This window comes from Carettochelys insculpta, chromosome 1, assembly GCF_033958435.1.
Source record: "Carettochelys insculpta isolate YL-2023 chromosome 1, ASM3395843v1, whole genome shotgun sequence".
In the NCBI taxonomy this organism is placed as follows: Eukaryota; Metazoa; Chordata; order Testudines; family Carettochelyidae; genus Carettochelys; species Carettochelys insculpta.
In genome coordinates this window covers 332,146,746-332,160,155 of record NC_134137.1, presented here as the reverse complement: position 1 = coordinate 332,160,155, position 13,410 = coordinate 332,146,746, and the positions used below count along the sequence as shown (strand labels likewise).

Below are 13,410 nucleotides of genomic sequence, written 5' to 3'. Positions count from 1 at the left end.
GATATTTGTTCAACCCATTCTTAAAATCTCCAGTGATGGAGAATTCACAACAAACCAAGCCCATCCCAGAACTTATCTGCCCTTGTAGTTAGAAAGATTTTCCTAACACGAGATCAAAATCTCCCTTGCTGCACTTTAAGCCTATTTTCAGCATGAAGAACAATTGGTCACCATCCACGTCTTTCCCCACTGTCTCCCCGTTACTAAAGACTTTCACTAATGCAGAGCTACAAATCACAGTGTGGATGCCGCCTACTTCTCCCTGTGGCATGCTGCGACACGTGCAGTGCCTGAACCCTACATGCCACCACCAGTGTAGACAAGGACCAATGAATGTGTTGAACAGCAAGATGGGGCCACACGGTTATATATGTGTGTGAAGGGATCTCCAGTTTACTTCACTAACAGCAGCTACCCTGAAGTCATATGTTTATCTAAATGAAAATATAAACTGGGAAACAGAGAGACGGATTTGGCTGAACCTAAGGAATCATAGGCCATGGGGTCATTTCTGTAAGAGCCGATTCCTCCGCAGTTTCTAAGAAAGAGAATATATTGTGTCCCCTTCAAACCCCAGCATTCTGTCTCTATACCTACGCTGCCCCTGTCACTGGAGTATCCAAGCACGCCGGAAGCAATAATGCACTAATCCGCACAACACTCCCATGAAATAGACAGGTTCTGTCACCGCCATTTTACAGATGAGGAAACGAAGCCCAGAGAGATTCAGACCCTTGTTTTCAGAAGTGCTGCGTGCCAGTGTTTTGTGCAAGCTATGCTCTTGGGCGGCTGCCCAGGAGAGATTCAGGTGCCGCCCAGCTGATTAACTGAGCGCCCACAACCACTCGCACTAGGCAGCAGGTGTTTCTATCAGTGGTGCACGTCCGCACATGCCTGGGTGCACATTACCAAATTTATTCTGCCCATGGATGGAAAAAATTAGAGGGAACACAACTCTGACTGGAGACAACGGCAACTGTAGGTGCTGAGCACCACTGAAAATCAGCCTTTAAGTGATCTGCACACAACAGAAATCTGTGATGGAGCCAGGGAGTCAATTCTTTAAATTCAACTCCAGTGTTATAACAATATAACACAACCCTCCTTTTCATCACACTACCGGGCTTATTTCTTCTGTGCCAATGCTGTCTTCATATGAGCACAGAGCATATAAATGCACGTGTCTATAATAACTAACTAACTATTTTCAAATCTACGCTTTCACGTAAGGATCTCAAAGTGCTTCAGAAACGGCAGGGGTGCAGAGAGGGAATACAGCTGTTATTAGAGACACACAACACCGTTAAGGTCAATTGTCAGAAGTAAACACTGAATTTGGAGACTTCAGTTTTTGGGTGCTGAGACATCATGGATTTGATGTGAAGTCAGTGGGAGCTGAGCACCCCAGAGAACCAGGCCTGAGGTGTCTCACATTAGGCATAAAAAAAACAGAGGCTAATTATAAAAATCTAGCTGCATATAACGTGCAAAAAGTCACACAGCAAATCAGCACTAGAGCCAGGAACAGAACGAGCTTCCAAGCTATTGAAAACCATAGTGGTGCTACTTACTAATATGCAAAGCAAATTGTGCTTATGAAACACTGACAATAAGTTAAATATAACGCAACAGCAGGTGGGTGTGCCTGAGATCTTGCTGAGATTTTCTTGATAATGGACTCATTAAACCAAGCATTTCTGCAGGGGAAAAAAAAAGAACTGCTTTGCCTTTTGCAACAATAATATAAAAAGAATGTGTGTAATTTCTAAGAAACTTATGAAGTACAGGGGAAATGTCTGTCATTGCTTAATGCTTGAATTGTATCAGCCTTCAGGAAGACATAATTACCTCTGAGCAATTAGTCAATTTCTCTTATTGGAAAAAAAAAAGATACTTTACAGTTAGTCTTACATGGTCATGATTGAAGGTAAGATTGTGTTTTACAACCTGTCCAGACTAAGGGTGGCACATATCTTACACCATTTTGGCAGTACCTCAGGGAGGCACACTTCTGCTCCAGTCTGCCACTGGTCTGAACTCGCAGCAGATTGCAACCCACTGTTCCAATCACCAGTTCTCCAGCCATCTGCACCCACTGACAACGAAATCTTGGCTCTCTTGATATCACTGGGAGTACATGCCTATCTGCACACATGCGAGCAATTCTTTGCAATACCAGGACCTTACTCACTAGTGGACACAAATCTGTCATTCTACTTGGATAAATGCCTAAGGGAAACAATCACTTCTGCTTTCCTCCCTATGGACTAACTTCAAGGTATCTGAATTTTAAAAACTCACATTTTGACTTTTGACCATGCAAATGTGAAAACAACTACAGTGCACTTATTTCACCCAAATAGTCACCCAATATCAATACCAAACCATGCAAAAAAAAAAAAAAGCATGGCTGTATAGTGTTCATACTGCTTTTCCTGGAAACAGGCTCACAGTATTAATAAGCAGTAGATCATGCTTATGTATGACAATGTCTGAACATTAGGGCAGAACAATTAAAATCTCAAGTGAAGATTTAGAACGAATGTCCAGCAAATACTATTTTCAATGTGTGCAAAGGGGATATTTTATCCTCCTTTTGCAGTTGAAATGAAGTAGATAGACACCAAATCTTTCAGTTAAATTGGGGGTGGAGAGGGGAGGAGGGGAAGAACAAGAAAAAGAAAGAAGTTCACAGTTAATTGTTTGCAGCAGACAGGAATTCTCCTACCTGAAACACTCTGTCGGTTTGAATCAGAATCTCCATTGCTTGTATTAGAGTTGTTGGGGGAGTTATTGTCCACCCCACCCAGCAGAGGGCGCAAGTGACTCACGGAGACCTGCTCAATGAATGAGGTCCCATACTTGCGAAAATACCACCACTCAAATATCTGGAACAGAAGCAGATGATATCACATTGCATATTTTGTCTTTGTTCTCCTGGGAATCTAGTGCATATGATTTTTATTAAATCTGTCACAGCTATTTAGAATTTACTTTGCCTTTTATTAGCATTTATTTATCCATTCTTAACATTTCTTATTTATCAGTCAGCATTTCTCAGAAACCATAAAAGGAAAGAGATGAAAATAAGCAGACTCTGTCTTTCCTACTATCTAATCAATACCTCCCGCCCTACACATATTTACAGAACAATTAATGAATCCCTTGCCAATGCAAAATTGATCCCTGCATTATAATTTTCAGTAGTTTCCCTTTGGGGAGAAGCTCTCCAGCTAATAGACAATAAAATCAGCTCTGAAAATGAAGACTTTTGTACAAATGTAAAAAGTCTTTCTGATTAAAAATGACAAATACAAATAATTAGTAATGAGAGAATCTCAGAGGGTTTTGAGGTAATATGTGAATAAATAATCAAACTTCTGTGTAGTAAAAGACAGAAAATGATTCACCTAAAGAATTCTTGAAAAATGTGCAGTACTTCTTGATATTGATGAGGTTGGAAACTGTGTGTGAATGTCTTCTCTTTCCTTCTTTCTTTGGGTAGCATTTCCATATTTCTGAGATCAGTCCTTCCCAATACCTGAAATCACTTACAAAGCCCTGCACAAAGCTTTGACCATTATTAATCTATGTATTTCCCCTAGGAGTCAGTAAGTGGCTGCAGGGCTTAGTTCACATGACACATAACTTGCAGGTTCTGTTCAGTCTGGTGCTAAACCGGTCTCTGCAGGGTCACTTATAGTTTCCGGTTCTACATGGTGGTTCAGATTCATTTAACACCTTGGCCGTGTCTACACTAGCCCAAAACTTCAAAATGGCCGTGCAAATGTCCATTTTGAAGTTTACTAATGAAGTGCTGAAATACATATTCAGCGCCTCATTAGCATGCCGGCAGCCACGGCACTTCGAATTGCCGCGGCTCGCTGCCACATGGCTCGTCCGGATGGGGCTCCTTTTCGAAAGGACCCCCAGAACTTTGAAATCCTCTTATTCATATCTGCTGTTCAGAATAAGGGGATTTCGAAGTTGCTGGGGTCCTTTCAAAAAGGAGCCCCGTCTGGATGAGCCGCAGCAATTTCGAAGTGCCACAGCTGCCGGCATGCTAATGAGGCACTGAATATTTATTTCAGCGCTTCATTTGGGAACTTCGAAATGGCCATTTGCATGGCCTTTTCGACGTTTTGGGCTAGTGTAGATGTAGCCCTTGCCTCCCGAGCCACTTTCTAATCTCATATGATAATTTCCTCAAATCAGGCTTGGTCTACACCAGTGTTTCTCAACCTTTTCTTTCTTTTTTTTTTTTTTTTTTAAAATAAAGTACACCTTTAAAAAAATTATAAGTTTCCCCAGTACCTACCATTTTCAGACATGCAATTTTTTTTTCTACCATTGCAATGCACTTGTTTAAATAACTTAGTTATAACTGGTTGGTTGGAAGAAATTGCCATAGGCAATACATTTGCCATCGTACTTACGATTGTACAAAGAGGATAAATAAAAATTAGATGAACATGAAATGTCACATTGTTTTACTCATACGTATGTATATATTTTTATGGAAACCTCAACGAACAGTGATCAATGAAATTACGAGGAAGTTATAATTAATTTAATGCAAAACCTGAGCTTGTTTGGATGAAATCAGATGTTCAAACCTAGGTTTCAGACTGCTGAGGGCCAAAATTATCTCAATGTTTCTGATATGGTTTCCTGTATACTACCGTCTTCCAAATCTGCAGTTTTATTCTTTGTTTTCACAAGGAATCGGTCCATTTTAAACCTTTTCAGTTGTAATTGTAAATACTAAACTAAAATTGTACAAATAGCAATTTTATCACTTACTTCAGATAACAAGCATAATATTCCAGAGCCAGGCACTGTCAGCTCCCCACTTTAACCCAGTCCCCTTTCCCTCCTCTAGAGCCAGGCAGCCCCAGCCCTCCCACCCCGCCCCATCACCCACTTTAACCTAATTCCCGCTCCTCCAGAGGCAGGCACACACCACACCCGTTGTAATCCAATGCCCGTGACTCACTGGAGCCACCGTTGCCGCCGCCATCATCGCTGCTGCCATGTGCTTCTCCCTCCAAATATGAGGGAGGGATGCATGCGCAGAGCAGTACACAGTGCTCTTGCAGCTCCTCGCCTTTTATTGCTCAAAGAGCCACATATGGCTCCAGTGCACGTACCCTCCGGACTTCTCTCGCATACCTCAAAGGAACACGTACCATGCGTTGAGAAACACTGGTCTAGACCTGGCGATTAGGTCAAATTCAGGTGATTTAGGTTGAATTTCTAGGAATCAGACCACACTATAGGGTCCATTCCACCCACTTTAAGGGCTCCTACTGTCAACTTTTGTTTTCAAGCTTTTCATGAGGAGTAACGCTAAATTCTACCTTGCATGTTTGAGCTTAGGGTAGTGCAAGCAGAATGTTGTGAAATTTGATATTCTTGGCCTCCTGGAGGTGTCCCAAAGTGCCCTCATGGGACCACTCTGGCCACTGCTTTCAGCTCCGCTGCTCTCAAGGGGTATGTCTACACTTCAGAGCTTATTCTGGAGTTATTATTCCAGAATAAACTATTCCGGAATACGCATCTACATTACAGAGAAAGCCTCAAAATAAGAAAAACTTATTGACTATGTCTCCACTAGAAGCATCTGTCGATAGAAGTTACCCATCACCAGGGAAATCTTGACAGAACCTCTGTCGACAGAGGCCCCTTCTGTCAACAAAACTCTCTAGTGTAGACCCAGTCATTTTGAAATAGCATGTCCACAAACAATAGAGACTATTTTGGATTAGAGCCCCTGGAAGCACTGCTATGTCTGCATAGAAATGCTATGTCTACACAACAGCTTTATTTCAAAATAAGCTATTCTGGAATAGCTTAATTTGAAATAGCTCCTATTCCCTGACTACACAGCCCCTGTTTCAAAATATCTATTTTGAAATTGGTAAACCTCATTCCTTGAGGAATAGCACCTATTTTGAAATAATCTGATCACTATTTCAAAGTTATTTTGAAATAGCAATTGTGTTGTGTAGATGCTCATAAAGTTTTTTCAAAACAGTGGCCATTATTTCGAAATAACTTTGCTGTGTAGACAAACCCCAGGTGTGCAGGAAGCAGCCTGGGAAAATTTGAATTTCCTTTCCTGTTTGGCCAGCATGGTGAGCAAAGCAGACAGCACACCTCAGCAGCTCTCCTCAGCAGCATATCTGGCCATAAATTCTCAGGGTCGCAGATTATCTCCAGCATGGAGCATGCAGGAAATGCGGGACCTCGTTGATGTGTGTCTGTGTAGTTGTGGGGAGGGTGAATCTGAACAATGCAGATTATGAAGCGGTAAAAGAAATGAAGACATATACATCAAGATCTCACAGGGCATGGAGGAAAAAGGATACACCAGGGTGCTCATCAGTGCCATGTAAAAATAAAGGAGCTCAGGCAGGTGTACCATAAAACAAAGGAAGCAACTGGATGTTCTAGTCATGACTGCAAACATGTTGCTTCTATAAGCAGCTGCATGGGATTCTAGGAAGTGACCTATCCACTGTCCCCAAAGAGTCTGTGGATACCACTGAAGAGATTCCTCAGACTGCTGCTGGCAACTGCAAGGAATACATGGTGGGTGAGGAAGAGAAGGAAAACAATGGTCATCAGGCGAATGGAGCCACTGACCTCACCAACAGCCAGGAACTTTTTGTAACTCTGGGTCTCATCCCCTCCTCCCAGGACGTTTCCTGATGGCCAGGAGGGCACTTAGGTAGAGTTCTCATTTGTCATCGTGCTGCAAGTGAACTAAGGCAATTGGGTGTGATCTGTGGTGGCCGCTGTATTTACACAGCCCTGAGCCCCTGGAACAACTTGTTCACGTGTCCGGGGATAGAGCACCGATCCTCCTTGCACATCTCCATAAATCTTTCAGAGGGATACCCTTTAATTCTTCTCACAAGGTTTCTGGGGTTATTACAACCTCCTCAACAGGACACCTTCCCATGCCAAGCCACCAGTAAGTAACATGGCATCCTGGTACCACAGAGCAGTGCAGCATAATGACCAGACTTGTGCCCACATTCAGTCAGCACACAATGATACATGTTTGTTAGTCTACGGAGACTAAAACTAGAGGAAGCAAACCAAGGAGCATTAAGCTACTAAATGATAGCACGAGCTGCTCTGCCATGCCTGGACCACCCCCATCACTCTCCCTGGGCTACTGGGGGAAAGGAAATTGTCAGTGTCCCAGCCAAAGGGGCTGGGAAGAGGGAGCCCATTTGGTAACACGTGCTGACCAACACTGGCATAGCTCATAAACATCCCCCACCCCCTCCACTTGCAGTGCATCAAACATGTATCATTGTACAGCTGCAGAAACTGCTTTTGCAACTACAGGCCTGAAAGCATGCCCCCAGTCTGTGCTTACTATGGCTGGAAGTGAACTTTATCTGGCAGGACCCTTAAGATCTCTCTGTAGTACCTGCTGCACAGAGGACACTTAAAAGCCAAAATTTGTCCTTGCATAGAATTCATCCCCATTGTCATTCACACAGGTTTTTCATGAGAATTCTTTGTGTGTTGTTAAATTTATCTGTAGTAAATGTATCTCCTTAATGTCTGGCTTTCACTTATATTATGCTACAGTGTGCTCAACAGTGGGTTCTTGGACCACCATTCAACCTCCACCCACCTGAACTTGGTGTTACACTGGCACAAATCTGCTGAGTTTCACCAGAAAACTCAGATTATTTTCTACCTTGACAGTAAACTCTCACAAGAGAGACAACTCAGACAACCAATTTGCCCAGATTTGGTCTCAGCCACCATTTCTGGAAGCACACCATGATATTAAGGGCAGATGTAAAGGTTCCAGTTTCAGGTCTGAGTTGTGAGTATACAAATTGTGCTATCATTTTAAGCATCTTACTTTTATAAACTTTGAGGAGTGTTAGAGCAAGGACAGAGCTTTTAGGTAGCCCATTACATAAACTAAGCAAATTGCTGGTTTGACCGTCAATAGATGCCCATCCTTCAACAGTTAAGCATGGTGTACAGCAACTTGAGACTCTGCATGTGGGGAATTACTTTGTCTAGTTTCAGCACAGACCATCGTTGTAGACGCTGTCATATGCCTCTTACATAACAATGAAAGCAGTACTGGTCTCAAGATTTCACCGGAATCCACTCTCAATGTTTGTAGTGTGGGCCAGAGCTGGTTGCAGCAACTTCTGTACAGTCTAAAATAGGTCGGCTGGCATCCACAGTGGGCCTGAATCCACTCAGAAACATACACCTGGTAGATGGTGCTGTAAAGGGGGATGGGCTCACAACCAAAAGGGTGATCTGAAGGTTCTCCAGGCTTTATGAGCACAACTAACTTGGCTTTTCTCCACATTATGGGGATTTCATCAATCTCTAGAATGTTGGGGGAAAAACTTCATCGTCCATTTTCATGTCAGTGACCTGAAGTTATACAGGAACTTAGGAGAGATACCATCTTTTCCTGCTGCTTTCCCCAACTTCATGACTGGGGATGGTTGGCCCATTACAAAAGCAGTTTCTCTGCTCTTGATGTTCACACCTCCACATTAGCAACTGACAATGGGCCATATCCCCCAACTGAACTGACTTGATTTCTCCTCTCTTGATGTTCACAGCTCCACATCAACTGCCAATAATGAGCCATATCCACCCTGACTGAATAGACCTTGTCAGCTCTGGCTCTCTCCTTTACTGAGCACCCCCGCTTTAAATCCTCCTCTGAAAACCTCCCTACTCATGCATCTGATGAAGCGGGTCTTTGCCCATGAAAGCTTATGCTCCAAAGTATCAGTCTATAAGGTGACACAGGACTTCTTGTTGATTTTAAATTAAGTAATGCAGATGACGAATGATGAGGTTGGTTCTAATTGAAATAAAGGAGTCTTCCACTATGAAGACCAGAAAGAAGTAATGAAATCCAAGCTTCAGTGAAGTCACTCCCAAAGCTCACTTTGATTTTAGCAGGGCCAAAATTTCACCCAAGGAGTAAGAGAAAAAGAGAAGCAAAATGAGAGTGGAAAATATCATGTTATATATGAGCATCCTGAGATTAGTATATAACACATCTTTCTGCAAAAGTGAATACCACCATTGCTGGGTAAGTGGAAATGACACAAACATGAGGTGAATGAGCTGTCTTCCATACTATCGTTCACTCCCTTTCTTCTAAAATTCTGCAGTAGCTGTGATTTCTTCTTCTATATAGTAATTAGAGCCAATTCACAGCGAGAAGAAGAAAAGACCACATGGTGGAAAATTCCAAAAATCATGAGCAAACTAGCAGGACAAGAATCACAGTAATTTAGATATGATAATGGAACACTTGTTTTAGAAAACATTTTTATTTAATCTTCATTTAAAGATTTTGATTCTTACTACAAAGAACAGGTGTTCTAGAATTGAGCCTACTGTTCAATATTCTATATCATGCATGGTGATAGGTTAGATAGTTGATCATACTGAAAGACCTGTTGCTAGAATGGTCTTCTCTTGGTAGTCCGTTGTGTCCGATGATGGCATCTTGAGCTTGCACAGGCTCATCGGTTGTGGATTCGCATGTGGCTGACGAGTCCAAGCCTTGAACAGCATGAGCATTCACAGAAGGGTGAAGGGAATTGTCCTAGCTCTGTTGATGCGGCTGCTGCTGTTGCTTTCCTCCTCTCCTGGGCATCAATCAGGCGCATGCGTTGCTACTCTTCAAAGTTGTAATATGTGTGTCGTATGAGAGAATGCCGGCCTGTTTGGTCTTCTGCATGCTGCTCTAGCTGCATTGGCTTTCATCCAGCATGAGCAATGCTGACCTTCACACAGTCTTTATACCTCTTGCGAGGCCTACCTTGATTCCTTTTGCCCTGGAAGAGTTCACCATAGAGTAGTTGCTTAGGGATTCTTGACTTCTCCATTTGTATGATGTGCCCTGTACAGCAAAGCTGGTCTTTCAGAATCATGGCTTCAGTGCTTGTGGTTCCTGCTCTGTCAAAGACTTCCAGGTTCGTGACACTGTCCTGCCATCGAATTCGCAGTATTGACCTCAGGCTGCATTTGTGGAAGTGCTCCAGCAGTTTCACATTTTCTGTACAAGGTCCAAGTTTCACATCTGTACAGTAGACTGGTCAGGACTACAGCCTTGTTTCAGTTTAGTGGACTGTTGGATGTTGTGCTGATTCAACACTCATGCTCTCAGACATCTTCGTGCCTGGCTGGCCTCGCAAATCCTGGCATTGATTTCTTTGCCAAGGGAGCCATCATGGGCTCTCACACTGCCGAGGTACATGAACTCATCCATTGTTTTTAATTCTGTTCCTTCAAAAGATATTGAAACAGGGAGAGCAGCAGATCCTGGAGCAGGTGGAAACAGCACCTCAGCCTTTCCTAGGCCAATGGTCAAACCAAAGAGGTGAGTGTCTTCAGCAAACTTGTTGATGATAAGCCAGAGATCAGATTCCTTGTGTGCCGTAAGTGCACAGTCGTCAGCAAAAAGGGCTTCAAGGATGAGCCTCTCAAGGATCTTGGTTTTAGCATTCAAATGACAAAGGTCAAAAAGTGGCACATCAAGCCTGTACTTTATGTAGACTCCATGGTCCAGGTCCCTAACTGCGTGGGTGAGGATGCACGTAAAAAAAGGTTGACCACCACCAGGGCCAGCACCCACCCTTGCTTCATGGCATTGGATCTCTCAAATGGATCTGAGCACTTGCCATTCAAAAGAACAAAGCCAGTCATGTCATCATGGAACAGGCATATGAGGTTAACAAATCTTCTCAGGCAGCCAAATTTTGACAGGATAATCCACAGGGCTTCTCTGGTGACGGTGTCAAATGCCGTGATCAGGTCTACAAAGACATCCTATAGATCCAAGTTCTGCTCTATGCACTTTTCCTGGACCTGACAAACAACAAAGATCATGTTGACTGAGCTGTGGCCTGGGTGGAAACCACACTGTGCCTGTGGTAGTTCTCCTCTGAGATGCTGGCAATTAGACAGTTGAGTATGACTCAAGTCAAGATCTTCCCAGCAGTAGAGAGGAGGGAGATGCCCCGGTAATTTCCACAGTCAGCTTTGCTGCTCTTGTTCGTGAAGAGTGAGGCAACTGTGGAATCCCTAAAGTCTTTGGACACGTCTTCTTCCCAAATGCTGGTCAAAATGCTGTGAAAGGCTTCAAGTGACACTGGTCCTGCTGCCTTGAAAATTTCAGCAGGGATACCATCCATCCCAGGAGCTTTGCCAGAGCTGGTCTGGCGGATTGCCTTTTTGACCTCTTCCATGTAGGGGGCAGGTCAAGACTGTCTGTCGTGGGTTTCTGAGGGATCTGGTCTGGGGCCACTGGGTCAGCAGCGGAGAGCCTGTTGGGAAGGTTACTGAAGTGCTCTCTCCACCTATCGTGGATGCTGCTCTTCTCCCTCAGGAGGGTCATGCCATCTGCAGACAGGGGAGGTGTAATACTTGGCTTTGAAGGTCCATATACAGCTTTGATAGCACTGAAGAACATCTTGGAGTTCTTGGTGTCAACATAGTATTGGACTTCATCAGCTTTTCTCTCCCACCTCTCATCTTGCATTTTGTGAAGTGCAGTCTGTGCCTGACTCTGAAGGTGCTTGAAATGGTCATGTTTGGAGATTGAGGGCTGATTATTTTGCTATACCAGAAATGTGTTCTGTTTTTTCTCTAAGATCTTCATGATGGTCTCCTCATTTTCATCAAACCAGTCTTGGTGAACTTTCTTTTTTAGTCTTGGTATCAACTTGGCTGACTCTGTCACCAGGGTTTTAAACTGCTCCCACTTTTGTGTTGGGTCTCCAGTCAAAGACCCATGGGATGTCAGCACATCAACAAAGTGGGCTGCGAATTGCTCATGATGGCCATTATTTTGCAGCTTCCGGATGTTCAAGGAGGGTCTGACAGCCTTGAGCTTCTTGCAGTGCAGTGGTGTGATGTGCAGCATAAGGATAGATTTGATAAGTCTATGATCAGTCCAGCACTCAGCTCTCTGCGTGGCCCTGGTGCTGTAACATCATGAATGTCCTGCCTGTGACTGATGACATAGTCAATCAGGTGCCACTGTTTTGATCTCCGGTGCATCCAGGTAGTCTTGTATTTCTCAGCCTGCTTGAAGAGAGTGCTGGTAATTGTCAGGTCATTTTCTACACACTAGCTCAACAGAGGAAGGCCACTGGCATTCATGTTACCAACACCATGATGCCCCTTTCCAGTTCCTCCAGTCCTTGCCAACTCTGGTGTTGAAGTCATCCAACAGGAGAAGCTTGTCACTAGGAGGAGTTATTTTCACAAGACAGTCAAGGTCCCTGTAGAAACTCTTTTGCTTCATCACTGCTGGTCATAGTGGGGGCGTAAGCACTGATGACTGTAACATGGTGAGAGGGGTTGAGGGGGACATGGAGCTTGATCAGACACTCACTGATGCAAGTTGGTAGGTCAGAAAGCTGGTGCAGAAGTGATGCCTTGATGGCAAGTCCCATTCCATGGATTCTGTCTTCGTTTTCTTGCCTGCCTTTCCAGAAGAAGGTGTAACCTCCTTTCAGTTCGCAGATGGATCCTTCCTCTGCAAGTCTTGTCTTGGTCAGAGTGGCTATGTCAATGTTACAGTGTGTCAGTTCTCTTGCTATGAGGACTGTTATTCTCTCAGGCCTCATAGTGTTCTCCCTGTCCAAGAGGATATGAATGTTCTATGTGCCAAACATCACATTTCTTTTCACTGTTTTTCAACAACTGTGAGGGTAAAACTGCCAGCTGTGGCATGCTGGCCAGTTTAGTTGGGACAAGCAATTTTGGGACACCTTTTCTAGTCCCCCTCCCTCATTTGAGGGTGAGCAGTGCTGCTCCTAAAAAGGCCTGCTCAGTCACCTGGAATGTTGCCGAACTCCTATGTCGTCCCAGGGTCAGAGTTGAGCAACCAAAATCCACAGACCGCCTATGTGCAGGTTTGGAACTACGATTCCCAGTGGTCACCTCTGCCTGTCATGTATCCCCTCCCCCATCACTGCAGGACTTTGAAATAAACAGAAGATGTAGACAAATATAGTAGAGTGATTTGAGAGATGAGAATGTGCAAAGAACCTATGTGGGAGAATGTTCAAAGTGGAAAAGCAGTTGCACAGGGGCAGTTCCACTCTCTCAGGCTCAGAAGCCTGGTTCCAGTGGTATGAAAATTCATCATGGCTGTAGATTTCCTAGTCTTCAGTGGATGGTTATGCTGTCTTCATTGCCTTGTCATGCCCTTTGCTCTCCACAGAGCATTTGCACAGTCGCTTTCCTGGTCATTGGATCTTGCTGTTGATCTCACCCATCCAGTCCACCAGAGCTGAATTTGCATGCTGGGACAGGCAAGTCCCTATCTCTCTGAAGGTTTCAGACCCGTTGGCTGCTCTCAGCTGGTTTAGCCTG

General features: G+C 44.0%; 1 protein-coding gene across 3 annotated transcripts in view; it reads right to left on the bottom strand.

Annotated features, from left to right (window-relative positions):
* Positions 1 to 13,410, bottom strand: part of ST7 (suppression of tumorigenicity 7) — a 246,770-nt gene that overhangs the window by 95,100 nt on the left and 138,260 nt on the right. For all 3 annotated transcript variants that reach the window (XM_075014925.1, XM_075014909.1, XM_075014917.1), the window contains exon 3: positions 2,729 to 2,888. In XM_075014925.1, the coding sequence (XP_074871026.1) occupies positions 2,729 to 2,888 (160 nt within the window). The remainder of the gene's footprint in view (positions 1 to 2,728; positions 2,889 to 13,410) is intronic.